At 40.3% G+C, this 25,202-nt stretch overlaps 1 protein-coding gene across 1 annotated transcript in view; it reads left to right on the top strand.

Annotated features, from left to right (window-relative positions):
• The window catches only part of CHIC2 (cysteine rich hydrophobic domain 2), a 43,488-nt gene extending 23,185 nt beyond the window's left edge, over positions 1-20,303 (top strand). Inside the window, exons 4-6 of the mRNA XM_088475271.1 lie at positions 14,825-14,881; positions 15,048-15,107; positions 17,695-20,303. Of these exons, the coding sequence (XP_088331397.1) occupies positions 14,825-14,881; positions 15,048-15,107; positions 17,695-17,745 (168 nt within the window). The 3' untranslated portion in view covers positions 17,746-20,303. The remainder of the gene's footprint in view (positions 1-14,824; positions 14,882-15,047; positions 15,108-17,694) is intronic.
• The last annotated feature ends 4,899 nt before the right edge of the window (positions 20,304-25,202 follow it).

Here is a 25,202-nt window from a genome sequence, read left to right as displayed (position 1 = left end):
ACTACAGCCCCATTTTCATTTAAAAGGGGAACAGCCTCTAAAAGACTACTTTACAAAAAACAAGCAGGGTCTACTGATCTTTGTCATCTTGGGGCACGGTTTCACTTTACAAAAATGCTTAGATAATGAATGTAATAAATTTTATAAAAGTGACTCTCGAGTCCAAAGTAAACTCTTAGGTTCCCACTCAAACAAAATATCTTCCGAGAGCCCAGGAATCCTTTTGGCTATTCATTTCAATTTAATTATAATTGCTGATCATGCTGATTACTTTTTTTGTTACACGCTAATGGTAATTATTTGACAGACATAATTGCATATTAACGTCTGGTGGCAGAATATGACAATTAACTTGGTGATTTGGAAATCCGCTCAAATGTCCCTGTGTTGGAAATATTAATGTGGCTTACCGCGAGGTTTGTTTGTTGTCGGAGCTGCAGTCAGTGTGGTGCAGGATGGGCTTCGTTTCTCATCCCAGACTGCAGCTGCACTCCGTTATTTGTTTAGCTGGGCACTGAGCTGTCACTTTGCACCTGCAGCTGTCTGTCTTTTTACACCTGGCGCCATGATTTATTCTCCCTGGTCTTGGACTTCTGTAATGTACCAGCACAATAAGTACCTTGCAATGCATCTGAACACTCTCCCCGCAGCCTTTATTTCAGATGACCAGGATTTAAGTGCTCGTTCTCGATGAAAAGTGTAAAACTTTTCATCAATGAGAGAACCTGCATCAAGAAAATGCATTGATATTCAGCGAATCTGTGGTTTGTTAATGAATAATAGCTGGCATGTTTAAGATTCTACATTAAATGAATGAAATCCTTACTAAGAAATAGGCAGCTGGTGTAATTTCACATGCTACTTAATATATAGAAACTTTTTTGCTCATGATTTCATAAGAAGTTGTCAAAGTTCTAAATGTTGCTGGGAACTCTCAAATGGCTGATAATGGACAGATGACAGTTTAACGCTGCTTTATTTTATTTTGCTCGCTCCCCACTATGTACTCTACCTTTCCCCATCCTTTTTTTTTTTTTTTTCTTTCAATATAATTTTATTGATAACTTTTTACATTGTTAATCTAACATCCAAAATATATTTTCAAAGAATAGCATATCATAATACACAGGTACAGCTCTCGGTAACAGATAATCAGTCACATACACGTGAGGACAGATGTATAATTGGTCATCTCTAGTAAAGAAAAGGGGGCATCAGACAATCAACAAATAAGATCAGTGGTACTTTCATATTAGTTTCAATCCTAATAACATATGTTATAGTCCCATTCAAGATCCAAACATAAGAACAAAATAAAAATATGCAGTTCAATATTAATAAACTAAAAAGAAACACCATTAGTCAGAACCTCTAAGTTCTTCCATGATGTAAGATGAAAACATTTCCTCAAGTTATCTTTCATTATGGTTGTCAAAGTGTGAATATATGGGAGCCAATTGTCAAAAAAAACTTTTCAGCTAACCTATCTTTGTGGATTGATGCCTCTGTCCAATCCATCATAAATAGGAAATAATGTCATTGGTGGAGTATCTGTAGGAATCCATTGAGACAGAATAGTTTATTTAGTAGCAGCTGCCAATTTAGTGAGTAAAAGGCATTTACCTTTTAGAGTGAGTCAAGGTGTCAGTCTGAGAATAGACATTCCAAAATGCCCATGACTTAGAAATCCTAAAATCAATTTTTAGAACATTAATATAGGTTTGAAGATTATCTCAGAGAGTTTGTACCTGGGGGCACTCAAGAGTGAAATAAGCTCTATGTAAAAAAATTTTCATTCAATGAATTTATCATGAGAAATGTAGCAGGGTCTTGATACAATGTGTTAAAGATATTAATTCCTGCCCAAACCTCTGATATTGAAATATACAAGTGAGATGAGACCAAGACACCCTATCAAATGCCTTGTCTGCATCACAGCTAATCACTAAATTCTCTTTATTATTATGTGTTGTGACTACGACTGTGATTAAAGTACAGAGGTTATGTACCGAGTGGCGACCACGAAGGAAGCCAGTCTGTGCTGGATGTAGCGTCTTTTGGAAGAAGTACTTGAAGTCGTAGGGCCATTATCTTAGTATCTTTAAATCCTGATTGAGCAGGGTAATGGGTCTATATGAGGAGACTAAAGTGGGGTCTTTATCAGGTTTAGGTAAAAGTATTATATGAGCAGTATTAATATGTGAGGGAGCTGGGTTTCCTTCAAGGATCTAATTATACAGTGTCAGAAGGTGTGTAGTGATATCTGAAGAGAGCATCTTGTAATACACGGCTTTGAAGCCATCCAGGCCAGGCTTCTTACCTGATGGTAAAGACTTAATTACTGAAGAAATCTCCAATACTGTAATTGGGGTAAGGAGTACTTCTGTATCCTCGCTATTAAGTTTATACAACCCTGCTTGTCTTAAAAACTCCACACCTTCTGAAGAAGCGTCAGGAGGCGCCTGATATAATTCTTCAAAATATTCTAAGAAAAGACTCCTCTTTTTTTCAGGGATAGTAATGTGTTCACCGGATGAAGTGGTTATGGATGATATACAGTGCCTTGCAAAAGTATTCACCCCCTTGGCTTTTTACCTTTTTTGTTAAATTACAACCTGTATATTTTTCTTTTTTATCTGAATTTTATGTGATGGATCTGCACAAAATAGTCTAATTTGGTGAAGTGAAATGAGAAAAATGTATATAAAAAAAGAATCTTTATAAATAAAATTCTGAAAATTGGCATGTTCATATGTAATCACCCCCTTTGCTATGAAGCCCCTCAAAAGTTCTGGTGCAACCAATTACCTTCAGAAGTCACATAATTAGTGAAATTAAGTCCACCTGTGTGAAATCTAAGTGTCACATGATCTGTCAGTATCACACCTTTTCTGAAAGGCTCCAGAGGCTGCAACACCACTAAGCAAGAAGCATCACACCAAGAAAACCAAGGAGCTCTCCAAACAAGTCAGTGACAAAGTTGTTGAGAAGTACAATTCTGGCTTGGGTTATAAAAAAAATATCCAAATCTTTGATGATCCCCCAGAGCACCATTAAATCCATCATCATCAAATGGAAAGAACATGGTACCACAACAAACCTGCCAAGAGAGGACTGCCCACCAAAACTCAGACTGGGCAAGGAGGGCATTAATCAGAGAGGCAGCACAGAGACCAAAGGTGACCCTGAAGGAGCAGCAGAGTTCCACAGCAGAGACTGGTGAATTTGTGCCTGTGACCACAATAAGCTGTACACTCCATAGAGCTGGGCTTTCTGGAAGAGTGGCCAGAAAAAAGCCATTACTTAGTGATAAAAATAAGAAGACATGATTTGAGTTTACCAAAAGGCATGTGGGCGACTCCCCAAATATATGGAGGAAGGTGCTCTGGTCAGATGAGACTAAATTTTAACTTTTTGGCCACCAAGGAAAACACTGTCTGGCGCAAATCCAACACATCCCATCACCCCAAGAACACCATACCCACAGTGAAACATGGTGGTAGCAGCATCATGCTGTGGGGATGCTTTTCAGCAGCAGGGACTGGAAAACTGATTCGAGTCGAGGGAAAGATGGATGGTGCTAAATACAGGGATATTCTTGAGCAAAACCTGTTTCAGCCTGCCTGTGATTTGAGACTGCGACGGAGGTTCACCTTCCAGCAGGACAATGACCCGAAGCATACTGCTAAAGCAATGCTCGAGTGGTTTAAGGGGAAACATTTAAATGTGTTGGAATGGCCTAGTCAAAGCCCAGATCTCAATCCAATTGAGAATCTGTGGTCAGACTTGAACATTGCTGTTCACAAGCGGAAACCATCCTACATGAAGGAGCTGGAGCAGTTTTGTCTTGAGGAATGGGCAAAAATCCCAGGGGCAAGATGTGGCAAGCTCATAGATTTATCCAATGCGACTTGCAGCTTTAATTGCCGCAAAAGGTGGCACGCTGAAGTTCTCGGTTATGTTGTCCTAAATGTTGTTGGATTCACAATATAAAAAACTAACACAATTTCACAGTTGTAGGCATGTTTTGTGAATGAAATAATGCACACCTTCAAACAATCCAGGTTGTGAGGCAACAAAACTTGAAAAATTCAAAGGGGTGAATACTTTTGCAATTCACTGTATATTTAATTGATGTAGCAGAGCGTACCAGGTTCGCTAATTTGCCAGAGCGATTTCCCTATCTAAAATATTTATTTTTCTTAAAATTGAATATTCATCTGAGCCTGCTCAGTGCAGACAAGGTCATAAAGTGCCTTAGCCTCCTTTTAAGCACATCTATTAGACTCAGGAGTATTAAGCAAGGTTGAATATGCCATGGTGATGACTTTACTGGCCTGTTCAAATTTTTGTGGAAGAGTTTTAATTTTTTTTCTAGAAGCAACATATGCTAATTTAATATATAAAGGTTCACGTTGCGCGCCTACTCTCTAAAGGTACTGTGAAAAAGTAGATTAGGGTGCTGCCTAGGGTTTAACTGGAGGCTTTTTCTTCCTCCATGCAGTTCTTAATGGAAAAAGAAAATGTAAACCTATTTTGGCGCTCACCTAATTGTATAAAAGCTAGCATGAGAAATAGTGTGTGTATGTATGTGTATATGTATATATATATATATTTATTTATTTTAGGGGTGAGCGGGTTCGGATTTCTGAAATCCGAGCCCCCGCAGATCCGAGTCAGGCTCGACTTTTCCCGCCTGACTCGGATCTGAAATCGAGGCAAAACGTCATCATCCCGCCTTCCGAGTCTCGCGGGTTTTGGAACCTATATAAGGTACCCGCGTCGGCGCCATTTTCTCACTTGGCTGTGGACAGTGAAGAGGGAGGGTGGGAGTTAGGGCTGTGTAGTGTAGTGCAGAGTAGTGTGCTGTGCTGTGCTGCGCTGTGCTGCTGTTGTCCACTACTTCAAAGTCCATAGGGGCTGGCTGTGTTGTGCTGTGCTGCTGTTGTTAATAGGGGCTGTGTCCACTACTTCAAAGTCCATAGGGGCTGGCTGGACTGTGTTGTGCAGTCAGTTCTCCATAGGGGCTGTGTCCACTCCAAAGTCCTGTGCAGTGTCCCAGTCCTAAAGGGGTGCTGTAGTGTTGTCCAGGGGGTGCTCCCCCCAAGTGCTAAAAAAATTATATTTTTTGTGTGTTTGTGAATTGTGTGCGCAGTAGCCGCACGTGCATCAACAAAGTAGTGCCAAGCGTGCGCCTGTATCATAAGTAAAGGGCTGGCTGTCTTGACCGTTAAAGGGTGCTGTAACCCCCAAAGTACACAACAAAGGAGCAGCGCCAAGCGTGCGCCTGTGTCCCATAAGTAGAGAGCCGGCTGGCTCATTTCTTAAAGGCTGGTGTAACCCACAAAGTGCACTACTCTCCAGCAAAAATAAAAAAATATTTTCTGTGTTTAGCCGCACGTATATATCAAATCGATATAACATAAATGGAGGACCAAACTTTCTCCGATAAAAATAAAATAGGGAAAGATCAAGAACCACTTCCTCCTAGTGCTGAAGCTGCTGCCACTAGTCATGACATAGACGATAACATGCCATCAACGTCGTCTGCCAAGGCCGATGCCCAATGTCATAATAGAGGGCACATACAATCCCAAATGACAAAGTTCAGGAAAATGACCTTGAAAAAAACATTTAAATCAGCTGAAGAGAAACGTAAACTTGCCAATATGCCATTTACGACACGGAGTGGCAAGGAACGGCGAAGGTCGATCCCTAGTATGTTCATGACTAGTGGTTCAGCTTCACATGACGATGGAAGCCCTCCTCCCACTAAAAAAATCAAAAGAGTTAAGCTGGCAAAAACACAGCGAAGAACTGTGCTTTCTAAGAAGATATCACAAATCCCCAAGAAGAGTCCAAGTGTGGTGGTGGTTGCGATGCCTGACCTTCCCAGCACTGGACGGGAAGAGGTGGCTCTTTCCACAATTTGCACGCCCCCTGCAAGTGCTGAAAGGAGCACCCACAGTCCACTTGCTGATATGCAAATTGAAGATGTCACTGTTAAAGTACAACAGGATGAGGATACTGGTGTAGCTGGCGCTGAGGAGGAAGTTGGCGAGGAGGATTCTGATGGTGATGTGGTTTGTTTAAATCAGGCTCCGGGGGAGACAGTTGTTGTCCGTGGGATGAAAAAGCCCATCACGGTCATGCCTGGGCAGAAGACCAAACATTCCACCTCTTTGGTCTGGCAATATTTCTATCCAAATCCGGACAACAACTGTCTTGCCATATGTACCTTATGTAAAGGTGGAATAAGTAGGGGTAGGGACGTTAACCACCTAGGAACATCCTCCCTTATACGGTACCTGTAGCGCGTTCATAATAAGTTACTGTCAAGTTCAGAAACTTTGGCTAAGACCGTAAGCAGTCCAGGGACACCTAAATCCCGTTGTCCTGTTGTATCCAAGCGCCTGCAAACCACACCGTCAACTCCCTCCTCGTCAATTTCCTCCTTAGTCAGGATCGGAAGTAGTCCTGCAGGCCATGTCACTGGCATGACTGACTCTCCTATCCCGGATTCCTCCGGAGGATCCTGCATTGCTACGCCTCCTGCTGCCGCTGCTGCTGTTGCTGCTGCTGGGAGTCATTCATCATCCCAGAGAGGAAGTAGGAACACCACTACTTTTACTAAACAATTGACCCTCCAACAGTCCTTAGCGAGGAGGATGAAGTACGACAGCAGTCATCCTGAAGCAAAACGTATAACTGAGGCCTTGACTGCTATGTTTGTGTTAGACGTGCGTCCGGTATCCACCATTAGTGCAGTGGGATTTAGACAATTGATGGAGGTAGTGTGTCCCCGGTTCCAAATCCCGTCTAGATTCCACTTCACTAGGCAGGCGATACCGAGACTGTACAGAAACGTCAGAAAAAGTGTCCTCAGTGTCCTGAAAAATGCCGTTGTACCCAATGTCCACTTAACCACGGACATGTGGACAAGTGGAACAGGGCAGACTAAGGACTATATGACTGTGACAGCCCACTGGGTAGATGTATCACCTTACGCAGCAACAGCAGCAGCGTCACCAGTCGCAGCATCTCAGAAACGCCAGCTCGTTCCAAGGCAGGCTACGCTGTGTATCACCGGTTTCAGTAAGAGGCACACTGCCGACATCCTCTTAGTGAAACTGAGGGAAATCATCGCCCAGTGGCTTACCCCACTTAGACTCTCCTGGGGATTTGTGATATCTGACAACGCCACCAATATTGTGCGGGCATTACATCTGGGCAAATTCCAGCACGTCCCATGTTTTGCTCACACAATAAACTTGGTGGTGCAGAATTTTCTGAAAAGCGACAGGGGCGTGCAGGAGACGCTTTGGGTGGCCCGAAAAATTTCTGGCCACTTTCGCCATTCAGCGACTGCGTGCCGAAGACTGGAGCGCCAGCAAACACTCTTGAACCTGCCCCGCCATCACCTGAAGCAAGAGGTTGTGACGCGGTGGAACTCAACCCTCTATATGCTTCAGAGGATGGAGGAGCAGCAAAAGGCCATACAAGCCTATACATCCACCTATGACATAGGCAAAGGAGGGGGTATGCACCTGACTCAAGCGCAGTGGAGAATGATTTCCGTGTTGTGCAAGGTTCTCCAGCCCTTCGAACTTGCCACACGTGAAGTCAGTTCAGACACTGCCAGCTTGATTCAGGTCATTCCCCTCATCAGGCTTTTGCAGAAGCAGCTGGAGAAAGTGAAGGAGGAGCTAAGACGGAGCGATTCCGCTCGGCATGTGGGACTTGTGGATGAAGCCCTTCATTCGCTTTGCCAGGATTCCAGGGTGGTCAATCTGTTGAAATCAGACAACTACATTTTGGCCACCGTGCTCGATCCTAGGTTTAAAGCCTATGTGGTGTCTCTCTTTCCGGCCGACACAAGCCTGCAGAGGTGCAAAGACCTGCTGGTGAACACACTGTCAGCTGAAGCGGAACGTGACACGTCAACAGCTCCTTCTTCATTTTCTCCCGCAACTGGGGCTGCCAGGAAAAAACTTAGGTATCCTAAGCAACCCGCTGGCGGTGATGCAGGGCAGGCAGGACCAAGTTTGGACATCTGGTCCGGACTGAAGGACCTGGCAACAATTTCTGACATGTCTACTGTCACTGCATATGATACTGTCACCATTGACAGAATGGTGGAGGATTACTTCGGTGACAGCATCCAAGTAGGCATGTCAGACAGGCCGTACCTGTACTGGCAGGAAAAAAAGGCAATTTGGAGGCCCCTGTTTAAACTGGCTCTATTTTACCTGAGTTGCCCCCCCTCCAGTGTGTACTCCGAAAGAGTGTTTAGTGCAGCCGGGAACCTTGTCAGCGAAAGGCGTAGGAGGTTGCTTCCACAGAATGTGGAGAAGATGATGTTCATCAAAATGAATTATCAGCTCTTCCATGGAGACCAGCCTCCAGAACGTACAGAGGGACCTGTGGTGGTGGATTCCAGTGGGGACGAGTTAATACTTTGTGAGGATGAGGATGTACACACTGAAGAGGGTGAGGAATCGGTGGATGAGGATGACATCTTGCCTCCATACAGCCAGTTTGTGCAGGGACAGATTAATTGCCAGCTTGTTTTGTGGGGGCCCAAACGAACCAATCATTTCAGCCACAGTCGTGTGGCAGACCCTGGCGCTGAAATGATTGGTTTGTTAAAGTGTGCATGTCCTGTTTATACAACATAAGGGTGGGTGGGAGGGCCCAAGGACAATTCCATCTTGCACCTCTTTTTTTTTCTTTGCATTATGTACAGTTTGGGGCCTAGTTTTTCAAACTGCCATCCTGTCTGCCACTGCAGTGCAGTATCACGCCTAGATGGGTCACGTGTTTGTGCCGCCCACTCGTGTCGCTTAGCATAGTCATCCAGCTACCTCGGTGCAACCTTTTGGGCATAAAAACACTATTGTGAGGTGTTCAGAATAGACTGGAAATGAGTGGAAATTAAGGTTATTGAGGTTAATAATAGCATAGGAGCAGAAAAACCTACAAATTCTGTGATTTTAGCTGTTTTTATGCTTTTTTTCAAAAAAATACAGATCCAAAACACAAAACCCAGAACCCAAAACACGGAAGGGTGGTTTTGGCAAAACCAATCCAGATCCAAAACACGAAGAAAGATCCAGATCCAAAACCAAAACACGAAAAGTGGCCGGTGCACACCCCTAATATATATATATATATATATATATATATATATATATATATATATTTATATATTATTTATTTATTTATTGATATAATGTGGAGATAAAAATAAAGTACAAAGTTCAAATTTGTCAGGAACAGTTAAAATATTTTTGACCTAAAATTAAGACCTTGTGGGAAGATGTATCAAAAAGAATTTCAGAATCGAAATCAACTGAAGCAATAAAGACATTATAAAAGTACATTGTAAAATACATAAATAATAATATGAAAAGTAAGAATCAATGTAAGGTTAGGGGCTCCCGGGGGGGGGGGGGTTAGGCACTCAGAGGGGGGATTAGGGTTAGGCACCCCTAAGGGAGGGTTAGGGTTGGGGGGGAATCAGGATAGTCATACTTATCTTGGACGATCGGTATTTCACCCTTGCCAGGCTGCCGCTGTCGGAATTTGAACCGCCGGAAATGCGTCCAGCGGTAATACCTACTACACCCTTTCCTGGTGTCCCGAGCTTCATGTGGGAAAGTGTTTTGGTGCGATCTTACCGGTAAGTCGGCGGCTGTGCTGGTCCTTTGTGGTAAGTGTGCGGGCAGGTAGCTGGAAAGCTCTCCCAGGCCTCGTCGCTGATGAGCTCTTCTCAGCGGCGGTGTCTTCGTTTTCCTCGCGCCGTCCATATATTACAAATTCGGGGTTCCTCATCTGTGTCCTGCGGTCATCTGGGTGGGTTGGTGTCTTGTCCTGTTTACTGCTGCCCTCCTGTACTCCTCAGAGCTACACCATATGCTAATAAATGCCAGCACATTACCGGTTTGGATGCCTGCCAAAGCAAGTTAATATCTTGGCTATGAATTATGTTATCTACATCATTTTGGAAATGTTGTGACATTTGGCGTTAAGGTTAACTAATCTGGAAATCTCCAGTTAAATGAGGAGAGATGTGGCATCTCCAATGTGAATTCAAACCACGTAGGAGCGTGATCCGAAATTAATATATCTGTAACTTCAGCAGTCACAAGTCTATTCAGCAAGGTCTCGGAAACCAGCCAGTAATCGATTTGGGAAAATGAATTATGCAGGTGAGCATAAAAAGTGTTCACTTGACACTGGATGAAGGTACCTCCAAGGATCAATTAATTGAAAAGAATCTATCAACAGGTCCAATCTAGATAATGCGCCTCGCCTACTCCCAACCTTCTTCCTGTTCCCAGAGGAGTCTAATAACTGGTCCATGACTACATTTAGGTCACCTCCCAAAATCCGTGAACACTCCACCTAATCCTGCAAAGCCATAAACACGTCTGAGAACAAAGATGCATTGGGCTGAGGGGGTACATAAATGCAAGCAAAAGTAAATTCCTCTGATTTCTATTATAACCTTCAAAAACATAAACCTTCCCTCCGGAACTGCCCACTCTTGCACTATGAGAGACCTTTGCTAGTCAGAATAACCACTCCCCTTGATTTAGTTTTAAAGTAAGCTCTCCGATATTCCTGCAACCATGTATCTCTTAATGAGTTAGGATCACCCTGTTTCCAGTGGGTTTCTTGGAGGAATTTCTTGGAGGAATGCTATATCGGGTGGCAACTTTTTGAAATGCCATAACACCTTCTTTCTTTTTACTGGCGTGTTTAACCCCTCCACATTCCAGGATAGCAATTTGAAAGATTTTTTAGATCTGGGTGTTTGGACACCAGAATGTAATGTGTTTGGCATTAACTGATTCCTGTCCTGACATTTACCAGCCGAAAGCTCCACCTGTGAAATTCCTCCCCCCTGTCTCAGCCTGCAGCGGAAAAGATATAACTGCAAAAACTCGGAGTATGTACCTGCAATTTTATAAGTACCGTGATTTCTACAAATCCCTTGACTATAATAAACTCCAACATAGACAATCTATCAAATATTTCACTTTTACGATCCCAAGATAGCAATCCAGCAGATCGCCCTAGTTTTAGCAAATAAATGACAAGATGAGAACAATAATTCCTATAACTAGTGAATACACAGTGCAAAGACACCTCAAAAATACAATGTCCGCTGACATTTGAGAGCAGTAACAGCATTGTAAATAGTAATAACATAATTAACGAAAACATTTGCGAAGATGGAAAAGATCCATCCAAATACATACTTATCAAGTCTCCTTCTACTCAGTCATTATCCTCCTTGGCAAAGCATGGAGAAGTTGAGCTCAAGGACTGAAGAAAGTTCTGTGCTGCCTTGGGTGTATCAAAATAGACAGGTTTGTTGTTGTGGATGACCCGTAGTTTCGCCGGGTATAGAAGTGCAAAGCGAACATTTTTAGCAAACAATGCTTTGCAAATGGGAGAAAACTTTCGTCTTTTGGTGGAGACCTGATACGAAAAGTCCTGAAATAGTAGTAGTTTGGAATCTTCATAGCCAAGGTTAGTAGCTTTCCGATAGACCTCCAAAATCTTAACCTTGTCCAGATAATTTAACAGCTTAAATATGACTGGTCCAGAACGGCAGTCTTCTTCACAACAAAGACCACGCCCAATTTTGTGTGCCCTTTCCACTAATATAGGAGAAGCAGTTGTGTCCAGCCCCAGAGATTCAGGAAGCCAAGAAAAAACCAAAGCAAGCTCTCTGGGCTTAACAGATTCTGTGAGGCCTTTCAGCCTCAAATTGTTTCTTCTGTTCCTATTCTCGAGGTCCTACAACTTGTCATTCAACGCTGATATAGTGGAATCTTGAGAATGCAGAAGTGTCTTTGCCTCGTGCAGTTCATCTTCTAATGTAGAGATACGTTCCTCTACCTCATCCAGTCTCGTGGAATGTTGCTTTACGCCTCTGTGAGCAGTGCCAATTTGATGTCCAGAAGAGGTGAAATAATATCTGATATTTATTTTGGCCTTTGGACAGACAAAGAACTGTATATGTTGGTATCAATGATAGCATGTAAGGGGTCCTCTCTTCTGGGTGAAGCAGGAGACACAGAAGCATCTGAAAGGGCCGCTTTCTCTTTAGCTTGCCCAGATTGTGAACCCTTCTACCCCCTCTGAGGTTGAGCCACACATGTCCATGATGATATAGTGTAGTGCACTTATAGACTGTTAAAAGTGTGCAGCCAATAAGGAGCCGCAGTCAACCGGTAGCAAGAGGCAAATGTCTGAGAAAAGTGTATATATAAATGTATATAGTTGCCAATTGTTTCTAAACTACACAAAGCAGCAGAGGAGTGTTATATCCCAATTATAATGCAATATGTTTGCCCTCCTTTTTATTAACAATAGTAAGGGTGCGTGGTGGAGGCAAATGTCTCTGAGAAAGGTAATCGAGGTACTTGCCTTGGTTTACTAAAGAAGGAAAGCTTTATGACGAGATATATAAAAGCTGATATTCTTCGAAATATACAAAGCAGCAGAATAATATAGTATTACAATGCACCCTACTGTGGTAAGTGATAAGAGGCGTGCAGTGAAGAAATGAGGAAGAGTCCCAATATAAAGCTGCAGAGATATACTGGGTCAGCTGCTATCCTGTTTATCTGCGTGGTGCAGCAAGCAGTCTGCCTAGGCGGAAAGTCAATGCAATGTACTAGGCGAAAAAGTTACGCCTTTGAATAGCATGCGGAAAAAAGTGCAGAATTGGGGTTTTGGGGTGCAACGTTGCAGGAACCCCCATGTAGCCTTCAGACAGTCCCCCAAAGGTAAACTGTCAAAATGTAAAAAAAAAAAAAAAAAAACACACTAAAGGACACCCAAAAAAATGACTTTGAAAAAGGGGGCAAAAAAAAAAAAAAGATGGGGTACAAAGTTAAAAACTAGCGAACTTTACTCTGGGGGGCTCTCCAAGTATGCCCCAAGTGTTTTTTTTATTGCAGGTGTCTGCGGCAGGTGGATTTTTCACGATTTTTTCAACTTCACTTTAGCAACTTTTAAATATGCTGCCCCCCATTTTCAAGTACCCCAAATTTGCTGGTATAAGTTTATTTTCTGAAAAAAATACTCCTAAATACTATTCTGCATCACGTATAGAAAAATGCTATTTAGCAGCTATTGAGCCCCGTTTAAAAACATCAAATACTTTCAGCAAGCCAAATCGGAGGGTACCATAGGGAACCCCCATGTCAGAGCATCTTTTGGGGGGGGTGACAGGCTGATTTCCCCAAATCTGACAGGACTTTCCGCCTGTTCAAGTTTCGCCGGGTTCCGTTTTCACTTACTTCCAAATTGAATACGGGGTAAAGCGGGCACGCGCGCAATACTTTTCATCTTACGAAACAGGCGAAAAGGCCGGGCCGCAAAGAAGTACCGCGGCTCAGCTCAAATTGAATACGGCTCTTAGTTTGATAGCATGATGAGCTTTTTTGAGATGCTTGTGCTTGATTACCAGCTTTAAGTTCTTGACAAAGAGGTTGTGGTGGAGGGTTGTGAATATGGCATTAAAAGATCTGGGTTATTCCATGTCAAGTGGACAAGACGTCCCCATCTGACAATTTAACATTTTTATAATTTTGATAGTTGCACCCACCCCCACTTTGAGAATCATGGTTTTGCCACCTTTTGCATATTGAAAACTAAATGATTTCCAAAGTTAGTTTTACATCATGGTTGGCATATATGTCAGACTATCAAAATTGGAGATGATCAGGTGGGGACGATCTTCAAAATTGGTCCACAATACATTTGCATTATAGAAACATTTTTTAGAATTTCGTTGGTCCTTAAAGTGATTTTAAGTTTAGATTCAGGGCGACACCATATTAACTCCTACTTGAGCTCCATATTTATATTTCTCTTTAATGTCCCAGCAGAAGGAAATGATGGTGCTTAGGGTTGTTTATCTTTTTGGAGGAAAAAAAAAAAAAAAAAATTCCACCTACTCTCTTCTACATTTCGTATTTCTATAAACTAAGGGGGCGATTCAATTAAGAGCAAGGTGAATAGCACCGACAAGTTGGTCCCGGAGCTATTCAATTCACCTTGCAGTTTAGTCCAACTTAAGTTTTAGAATGCTGATTCTCGCGTCTTAATCTGGGTGCTTAGTCCTGAGAACCGTCATTCTCTGACTAAAGTTCCGGCCGCGAGGCTGTTAGCGCTGCACTAAGCAAGAAAACAACTGGCACTTTAGTTGGATTTCTCCTCGCACCCTCATTAAATTACTGCATTAAATGTATAATATGCTGGTAGTCAGAGGTGGCTAAATTAATGCAGATTTCAGTAGCCATTCAGGCACATCTAGGAACCACCAGGGAAGATATTCATCCCTTCACATAAATTGAAATCTGTCTTTAACTTAAGGTGCCAGCCCAGCCCTGCTAGTAGTGAAACAAATCATTTTCTTTAGTTTTAAGATTCTCTTTTCAATGTGACGCAATAAATTTGATTGTAAACTGTAGGACAATGGTTGTAGTTATTGTCATTACTACAATTATCCAATCTGTAAACAATTAGAAGCACATTTATGGGCTATTTAGATATATTAAGTTGTTTTCAGTGGATTTTGGAACTTTTTCCCGTGGGTATACTTATTGTTGTTTCAGTTAATATTTAACAACAACCCTTTGATAATATTACAGACCACCCCGAATCCAGTCACTGTCCTATAGTTCCAACCTTCTCATACAAAAAAAAAACAGTTGCAAAGATTTTTTTTCTTGTTTTTTTTTTTTCCTTTCCTTTCTGAATCTACTCAAGGGTAAAATTCTCCCCATTTGTCTTACAGACACGAAGATCGATTGAGAAGTTATTGGAATGGGAAAACAATAGGTTATACCACAAGGTGAGTACCATGGGGAGCAGCTTCACAGTGTTGAAGCTTGAATTGCACAGTATGGAAACAGATGCTTTTGTTAGGCAAAAAATATGAAAGGTGGATAAATGGGGTAATGTGTGTGCCGCAGTAAAATAGAGCTCATTTTTCTTCCTTTGCCATCCCTCTCTTCCAGCTGTGCTTGCACTGGAGACTGAGCAAAAGGAAATGTGAAACCAATAACATGATGGAATATGTAAGTTAAAGGGCTGTTTTGTGAGTCTCTCTATTAAATGATCATTTATTTTGCCTCTGATCTTATTCTTTTCCCGATTATTAATCAGCAAAGGTGTCAAGAGCTTAATCACCCGAGCGGAAGGATTTTCTCCGGTTCACAGATGCATAAACTTTTGTGTATGGCTGATTTATAAAGTTATGAAGAGCTTGAAGACAAGGGTTGACTGTGCTGTGAATAAAAAAAATAATGAATTAATTGCTGAAATAAAATAGCCCAGGCGTGCATTGATGGGGTGTGAAATTTGCAATTGTGTATGATAGTTAAGCACATCTTTGAGTGAACGGCAAGTTTTTGAATCTTGATTTGCATTGCACTAAATAAGCATATTCAAGTTCACTTTTATTGTATAATGCATACATGAATAATAACCTATACCTCTTTGAGATTGTTACAGTAAATACTTTACACTTTTATCTTTATGGACTTGCTTGAATACGATTATATAAACTAGTTAATTGTTTTTCTTCTAGTTGAAACTCCCTTTTTGGAGAAAATTTGAATATCAATGTATATTGAATATCAAGATTTTGCTCACAAATTAAGGTTAAGGATTGTGCAAATGGGCGCTTGTCCAGCTTAGAATAACTTCTAGCTATTGTAACATTTATATTGCAGCTGGAAGAATGCTACGCTTAAATCTCACGGCTTCTAATAAGTGCTTGCTGTATCTCGGCATGTAACAGGGCCCGCCCAAATATAATATAATGTATTGTATTCTATTGTATTGGAGAGAGGTGTTTTTTTTGTGTGTGTGTGTTTTTTTACCTTTTTCTTTATTGGTTGCACAGGAAACTTGTCAGAAATGCTGTATTTAAAGCCAAAAAATTGGAGGGGAATTCCAAGCAGCGCAAATTTAAGTTACCGGGATGAGTGCCTGGAGTTATTCGATTGCCCGCATCGCGGCCGGTTCTTAAGTTGGGAGTTGCAGTTTACCGTGACTAATGCGCAGATGTAGTTGCTGCATTTTCAGACTTAATTGCCGAGCACAATGCTGTTGCTACATGTGATGCTGCCCCTAGGCACTAGTTAACTTTTTGTTTGCATCTTCCTTCCTTTTTTTTTTTTTTTTTTTACTGGGCCAGATGTTTTGTATTTTTTGTTATATGCACAATAACTAGATGTTGCATGAAGGTTGGTATATATGTGGAACTTGGTAAAGTTTCAGCTCACACTATGCAATAGTAGTGGAGTTGTGACCCTGGTAGTGGAGGTAGGTGAAACTCACCGACTCCGCATTGCACAATCAGCAATGTTTAAGTACTTGCTTTGGAGATATGGGCAGCTAAATTCCAGAAAAAAGTTTAACACAACGGATTTTTTTGGCCTTGTACTGTCAAAAAAGTAAATTTTTGTAATCCTTGAGGCAGTGATTTTTTATTTTTTTCAAAATCTGCATCAAAACAGTTGTATAAGCCTGTGTACTTTCACAACTTTTGATCTCATAGATCTGCCACAGCAATTACTTGAACAACGCTGATTGTGCATCGGGGAGTCTGTGACAGTTTTACCTACCTCAACTACCAGGGCCACAACTCCACTACTATTGTATACTGTGACCTGACACTTTACCAAAGTTAGTTCTTCATATGTACCAACCTTCATGCAACATTTCATAAAAATTGGAGATGGTCAAGTGGGGACGAATTTCAAAATTGGTCCACTTGACACGGAATGACCCAGCCTAGATTTAAAACAGCTTTGTTTTAAGGCTAAACCAGGTCGTTTTTGTTTTAAAACGAAGTGCTGCTTTAAATCTACCAACTTTATTGCCGGAATCGTGCCAGGACCACATTCAGCTTTAGCAGTGTTTAGGAATGTACACTTTATTGTTTGACTCCATGTATTTATACTATGTGCATTTCCCTATTTACAGTGACCAGCTCTAACGTGATACTAAGTATTATTACATGTATTGATAAGGTTTCAATTCCAGGTTTGAACTTTACTTTAGGCTAAGCATGTATTTTATTGACTGACCCCTCACTGTAGAGTTTTACTGCATAGCTAAGGAGTTACTGTATAATTCCTTGTCATACTTAACTTCTGTACATAGAATCAATATTCATAAGTATAAATGTTCAATAGACCCTAAAGACTTGGTCATTAATTAGTTCTTAAAAGGCCATGATTAGCAGTAAGGCATACTTTCATTGTAAAGGTGCCATCAAAGGAATTGCCCTATTGTTTGGTGATACAAATGTAGTGAACTATATCACTTACATTGGCAGTTAATAATTAGCTGATGCTTACTTTAACAGATTTAGTGACCTTTCAACCATATGTTTGTATCCTTCTTTTCATAGCTTGTGGGTGTTGTTGTTTGTTGCTCTGAAACACCCACTGTGTAGCATCGTCTAATAGACTGGGAACTCTAAAGGGTTTGCTTTGTGTTTGTTTGATTTGACCTTTTTTGCTGCTTTTTTCCTTGGTCTGGTGTGTTCTGAGGCTTCTTGAGAGTTTAACTAGGCAATAAATGTCACATTTGTATTGGTGATATGATTGATAGGACAGAAAGCTGATTAATGTTTTTTTCTTCTTTTAACAGGTCATCTTGATAGAATTTTTACCAAAGACACCGATTTTTAGACCGGATTAGCTGTCACTGTTTTTTTTTTTTTTTCCCCTGATCTTTTTTCCCTCTTTTTTTTTTTTTTTTGTTTCTAAAGAGAAAAAAAAGACACTTTTTTTGTTTGTTTTTTATGTTCGTTTGGACTTCTTCCAGTACCCTGTATTTACAATGGTGCCTTGCTTGGTGCTTTCCCAGTGGTTACATCGCAATGGTTCTACTGAATCTTGTGGTTTATTTTGTATTATAAGGAAATTATTATTTTTTTTTTTTCACCAGAATTATAGCTTCTCGCATACAGTTTCACCATGGAAAGTTCAAGTTTACATACATGGGATATTATTTATTTCAAAATGTCTATTTTGACTTTTTTATATTTCTGTTGACTTGTCACCTGCAGAGCTTTTTGTTTTGTTTTTTAATTTTTTTTTTCATTAGCATGTTCCACTTTGGGAACCAAGATGTCAATGCACCATTAGGAATTCATGTCTGCCCAAGATGATTATCCTGTCAGCTGGCTCTGAATAGGATGTCTTAAATGTTTTAGCTGATATGTTCATTATGGATCTAGGAAATACTTTGGAAAATGTGCATGCTGCGTATTGCTGGAGCTCAGGATCATATAGTTGCGCTACAATTACACACTTGTCCTTATTCTGAATTTCGGGGACTCCCCACCCCATTAAGGTTTTATTTACATGCTGTTGGAATATCGTATCGCCATGAATATCTTTTCCTAGTTCTCACTATGTTGCCCTCTAGTTGACTACATCTCAGATACTTGACTTACAAACGTTCTAAATATTATATTACTTACCTATGTTGGTTTACGTAGTTTGTCGGTAGACATAAACTTAAAGAAATAAATACAGAGACCTGCTTATTGTTGCACAGTAAAATCAATACAAAATTTTTTTTTAATTTTTTTTTATATATATAAATCTGAAATCTTCAGATTTATAATATTTTTATTTTACCTAGGTGTTGTCTTAACATCGCTAGTTCTAAAACTGTGGTCTATGTGTAGCATTTTAAATACAGATTCTCTGTTTGAAACTATAAAGAATTGAATGTTTATTACCACTATAAAATTACTTTAATATTTATTTTATGGTATATACATTGACATTCCTAATCAACCATGAAGTTATATTTGTAGGTCTTATATTTTGTCCATTATAGATGTCAAACTGGTTTGATTTTTGGAATTTGTTTTACCTTTTTTCTTTTCTTTACAGCCTTCATTATAGGCACCATTTGCTTTATTTTTTGGTTAAATTCATTTCCAAAAAGTCATTACTATTAATCCTTTCATTGTCAGTAATGCAGAATTTCCCTGATTGCCTGTCTCACACTTAGGTGGCCTATAACTTAACATCACCTGTTGTCTGCGCCCATCATGCGGCTGTTCTCTGAGCGAGCCGAAGGGCACCATGCTGACTTGTATCAAGGTTTAGATTATCTCTGCCATGCTGCCCATAAGGGAAGAGCATGTGTTGACATGCTGTACAAACTTGTATAATGGCTCAGACTTCCTATAATATGCATGTTTTGCATCTCTGTAAGGGGTTAATTATCAGGATCCGAACAGACCACGATAATTAATATTCTAACTCAACGCGAGTGCCTGTGCAATTCATCATTGCTCCGAAGCAAGGACAGCTGATCCGAAAATCGTCTGTCTCCGCGAGCAGGTCACGCAGGTGCACAAAAGTCCCAATGTCCGGCAGAAGGAGCCAGACGGGGGCAGAGGGATCCAAAATGATCCCTCTTCGCGACCCGGGACTGGTTGCAAGTGGAAGCAAATGCCATCTGAAAATGGCGAATGCTCTCGCAGTTAAGCTCCGAAAATATTGTATTTTTGGAGCTTGATTAATTCTGTCCCCATACTAGTGTATGGGGTCAGCGGGCCATTTCGGAAGTGAAAGGTAAGCCTGCTTTACCTTCTTGATGAATGGCCCGGACACTTAATTTCTACAATTGCAGGTGAAATTGTTCTTCACCTGCTTTTGTAGAAATTAAGTGATGATGAATAGACCCCTAAATTAAAAGTCCAAAACTAAAGTACATTTCTTTCATGGTTTGAATTCATTTTGTGAAAGTTACAGGTTTCTACCTAAAGCTGGCCCATGGACTTGCCTATATGTTTACTTGATTATGCTGCGAAATAGTCAACCCACCAAAAACTTTTAGTTTACTTGGGTAAAGTAAATATAGTTAACCTGATGATGTATATATAATGGTGGGGACTCTCCTGAGGGGTACATTTGGCACTCCCCTGGCAGCGAAAGGGTTATTGCACGGATCTCCGATTATAACAAAACAATGGAGGGTGGGGTGTATATTGGTGGAAAAGCAGGCATTTATTAACATTGGTTTTAAAGTTAACATTATAGCTCCAGATTTTAAGCTATATTTTCCATCTGGTGCATAATCAATGCTGGCAAAGGCTGTGCACTTCTCAGTTTTAATTAAGGAAAATAATTTGTACAAACAGGTGTTCATATGTTGTTGCTGTAAGATGCTTGGCTATAGTTACATTTTGTCATCCTATTTGTACACTATTAAAATGGGAGAATTAAAAATAAGGTACAGATTGTTTTACTTATTTAATGGGTTACAGACATTTAATGATTTGTCATGGTATTATTACAAACATACTAATATAAATACTATGATCGAACATTCCACATACAGCAAATGGAAGTTGTCTTCAATCCTATTGTGTGAAATTAACACACTATAATGTATTAATGCAGTAATTGTAATATATTTCTTCTAATTTCTATAACGCTGGACCAGACAGAACAGTTCCGCTATTCACAAGTGACAGTGGGGGTTGTTTTCTGTGCTAAAATTATGTGAGGAAGGCATTCAGTTTGCAGGAGAGATGCATGATAATGTAAGGCGTTAACAAATCAATTTGTTGAATTTTTATTATTGACTATGCTTAACATTCTAGTAACTCTGCTGGAAACATTTTTTTAAATAAATTTGAAATAAGACTCTAAAAACAACTTATTCAACCTCAAACAAATGGAAAATATTTCTTACATCAGATTGTATCTGAATGTGTAAAAGGCTGGGTCCCTAATTATAAGAAAGCTCTGGCAGATTGAGCATTGGTAATATGCTACACAGCCAGCTGACTTAGCAGAGTGCTATAACCTAAAATGCTACCATACATTTGCTTTCAGTTAGATCTATTTATTTTTTGTCATTAAATGGGTAAAGCTAACCCAATAAGTAAAATACCGTAGAAAGGACATACTTTTTCATTTTAATCATCTGATCAAAATTATCCCACGTTAAATGTTTATTTGTTCAAAGATTATTAGTTCGCTCAGAAGGGCCATTGTAATGGATGTTCATTTTTGTGACCTTCCTCTATTTAAAAATCAAAAATACTCTTCACTACCAAACTCTGATCTTGGGCTACTGTAGCTGGCGTTAAGCTGGCCACACACTAAACCAACTTACATCCAACCAGCCAACTTGTTGATTGGTTGGCATGAAAATCTGGTAAGGTATAATCAGCAATGTGCTCCCAAATGCTGGAAAATGGACAAAAACTGTTGTTTGAACAAATTGTTTAAATCAAACATTTAACAAACTTGTCTGACGCCATATTCATTTGTTTTCTGTCATTTAGGAGCAAGTAGCTGATCATCAGTTACTCCCATACGTTATCAGATTTTCACTCCAACCAATCAACTAGTTGGCTGGTTGGATATAAGTTGGTCTAGTGTGTGTGGCCAGCTTTAGTCTATAGCTGCCTGTGGGCTACCTCCCCGCCTTACACTCGACGGGTCCATATCCGGAAGTAAAGTGATGGCAGTACAACCACTTCTAACAATTCACCTGGATGGGGTTTTATTGGAACCCTTGTCCAGTCCAGAATCACTTGGTAAAATCCATACTTTAATAATATCTTATTTCCTGCGAAATGTGGCGGTCAGAGATTATATTTAATGAGGCAAACTGCGGATACTGGTAAGCATGCCACATAATCTAGATTATCACAAAGAACTCTATTTGAAATATCAAACAATCCGAAGGCCGCTTGTGGACATTGAAAACTGTAAAGCTGCATACACACACGGTTTTTTGAACGATTATCGTTAACGATATTATTTATCGTTCAATCGTTGAAAAAATCGTTCATAGTTTTCACTCAAAGTGAACGATTATCGTTCATGCGCGTTCATGTTTGTAGTTCAGTCAGATTGCCAACTCAACGATTTTCTTTAAGTTAATATGCAAAAATCGTTTGTAGTTCAAAAAAATCATTCATTACACATTAAAAAATCTGACAGATCGTTCCGAAAATCGTTGGTAACAAAATCGTTGTGTGTGTATGCAGCTTTAGAATTCATATTTACGGGAGCAAAGAGGAAGCCACAGCTCTCTAGAAAGATTATACATGCTAGTTTTAAGTTTAAGACCACCTAAAGGAGCCAGAAGAGAACAGAACTTTATTAGCTCAAATGAGAAACCTTGCATCTCAACATAAGAACATTACCCCAACAGTGAAACATGGTGGTGGCAGTAGGAGGGTGTTCATGGTAAAAAAAACACCAACAGTCCATGATTCGAAGTAGTTCTGTAAGGAGGTATGAGGCAAAGTTCCTCGTCTAAACTGATGTGTGGGACTGATCAACAGTTACCATAACTGTTTGAGGTAATTGCTGCTGAAGGAGGTCACATCAGTTAGTGTCACATACATTTTCAGTCGAATTTATTGTTGGCATATATATTTGCATTCAATTGTTGATCAGAATGGTCTATCATGTGTCTTGTTTCAATGGGTTCTCTTTCTTCCAGTAATTTTTATGGAACCAAACTGGTACTGTAAATCTGAAAACTATGGGGGCTGCTGTTGGACATGGAGTGACCCCAGCAGATATGGAGATCTCTGCTGCGGCCCCTCTTTCATACATTTGGGTGATACTCAATATTTTCGGGGGGAAATGCCACAAATATTGAATGATAGGCCCTAAAAAAGAACAGGTCAGTGCAAAACGGGTACATTTTCTGCTGGTTTGTGTGCGCGTGCATGGTTTTTAGGGGTGTTTTTGTTTTAGAACAAATTGTAGTTCACACACACTTTTAGACCTACTGCCTTGTTGTAGAAGATGGTCCATCCAGCTACAGCAGCAGTATTGCAGACTGATCGTGGTGTGTAGACCATTAAGACTTCCCCCATAAAATGGCAATCTTTGCATATGCATCTGGTTTCCCCATGTCAATTTAGCAGAAGTAAAACCTTTACAGGTGAGGTTGCTGGGTTTTCTATATACACTATATGCATATTGCATTTATTCAATGTTTATAATTAAACTATAAAGTCCTAATGTATTACTAAAGGTATGGTCCACTAAAAGAAATTACTGACGCCTTATAACAGGTTTGGTACGGGATGCCGGTGGTCAGAATACTGACGCCGGCATCCTATCAGGGTTAGGATATCCTAACCCTATCTCCCAGCCCCCTAAACCTACCCTCCCCTGCCAACTACCTCCTTTTATAACTTATCTATTAATCCTAGTGTATCCAGGATTAAATCTACATTTGTATATTTCAGGAAGAAAATATAATTCCTTCCAGAATAGATCGGTAGCATTGATCGTTATGTCACTGCATACACTGCGTGTTAGCCATGATAATCCCACTGTTCAATTTAAAGCAATTTGCTTATACTGACGTTTATACTAATTGACTAGAATGTGTGGTTTCTCCGGCTTCTTTCTCCTAGTAAAGTAGGATACAGGGCAGTGTAATGTGCAGGCAGCTTTGTAATTTCACTAAGCTACATTGTATCACAGCTCTTTGAAAAGCAGCACACGAGAGATTTCATGTAGGCCATTGTTCACTTTTGTGGAAAGAAAAGTAACTGTTCATTGTGTGCTCATTTCTTCTTCCCCCTTCCAAATATCTCTTTTTAGCATTGTGGTAAATTCTTCCAGGCAAATGCTTACGCCATGCTGGCTACTGTTATCCTAAATACTCTCCGTTCTTCCTTTGCAATCAAGATTATGTTGCTAAGGAGATTTTGCTTTTATTGGTGCCATTGATTTGTGTTAATACGTTTTGAATACCTCTACGTATTCTTCCACAGACAAGGCCAAAAGAAAAACTTCCCTGAATTTGGGCATTTACATCACAAATAGAGCATTGGTGTAATGAAGCCGATATAAAGTGGGCAGTTGAAAGGGAACTAAAGAAGGGCACTGAAGTGAGTAATGAAGACTGGGCTAGTTCAGATCTCTGGCCTTCTCTCTCCACCCTCCCCCCCCCCCCCCCCCCTCCTTTCTCCATCTGCAGCAAGGAGCTCCGTGTAGCAAGAGAGCGCCCCCCTGTGCATAGACCACCCACTAATTACAGCTATACAGAGTCCAGCCTATTAACTCTTCACACCATTCTCCCATAATCTATATAATGAACCATTCTTTACTATAATCTACCTTCTACATAGTTGAATACTTGATCTAAGGTTTTCCTGCAATAATTTTAACTTTCCCAACACTGGAATACATTTTCATGAAATTTTTGTTTTAGTTAATATTTATTTATATGATATTGTTTATCAGATATTGGAAGTTAATGCAAATGCGTGTTTTGTTGTTGGTATTTTTTTTTTTTTTAGGAAGTATATACTTGTGTTTGCGAATCGGCATGGACCTACAGTATGGTTTCAGGTCAAATCCAGCCAATATAGGCATTGTTTCATTTGCAGATTTTTTTCTTGTTTGCCAATTTTCGCTTAATTTTTTTTTCCGAACTTCCTGTGTCATTTTGACTTGTGACAAAGGGATAGGGAAAACTAAAAACCTAAAATCCTGTACAGTGCTGAACTGTAAAGTTGAGGTGAAACTGATCACTGCATTGATCTTCACGTGAAAATGTCATGTGGTGCCTTTCTTTGCTCTTTCTAATCTCTGGCACAGTACTTCTATGTTAACCCTGTGGAGCAATGTGCTAACCAGTACTCTGTTGGACACCGTATTTATATGTGGGTAGTCCAAACTTTCAGAAAGCCTGGTGCGGCCAATATCCAGGGACTGTAGTGAGATAAGGTGCACCCACTGAGCAATTGCTGTACTAGATAATACTTAAGAGTACTCAGCAAGCACGGACACACCACAAGTAACGCGCTGGCCGCACGTAACCATAGTATACCGAATTTAACTTATGGGAACATTTTGAGAAACAAGCATTGGGGTGCTTCTGATGCCTCAAGCTGCCTATACTGATCTGAGGTCCTAACCTAGAACCGATAAAAGAAAAAGGAGTAGTGCAGTAGTATGTAGCACTTATGGATGTGGGGATCTTGGCAAATGTGAGTGTAAAGCAAACCAGAAATAAATAATAAAAGGATAAGGTCTTCCCTTGATAATCTTGAGGTGAAGTTCGGGATATTGTCTATGAGGTAATATGAAAGAGAAAACAAGTGGTGTAATCTGATTATGTAAGAGACAAGTGCCATA

The sequence above is a fragment of the Taudactylus pleione genome, unplaced genomic scaffold (genome assembly GCF_031769625.1).
Source record: "Taudactylus pleione unplaced genomic scaffold, aTauple2 ptg000169l, whole genome shotgun sequence".
Taxonomy (NCBI): domain Eukaryota; kingdom Metazoa; phylum Chordata; class Amphibia; order Anura; family Myobatrachidae; genus Taudactylus; species Taudactylus pleione.
The sequence above is the reverse complement of the archived record's forward strand: the minus strand, read 5'-3'. Positions and strand labels throughout refer to the sequence as shown.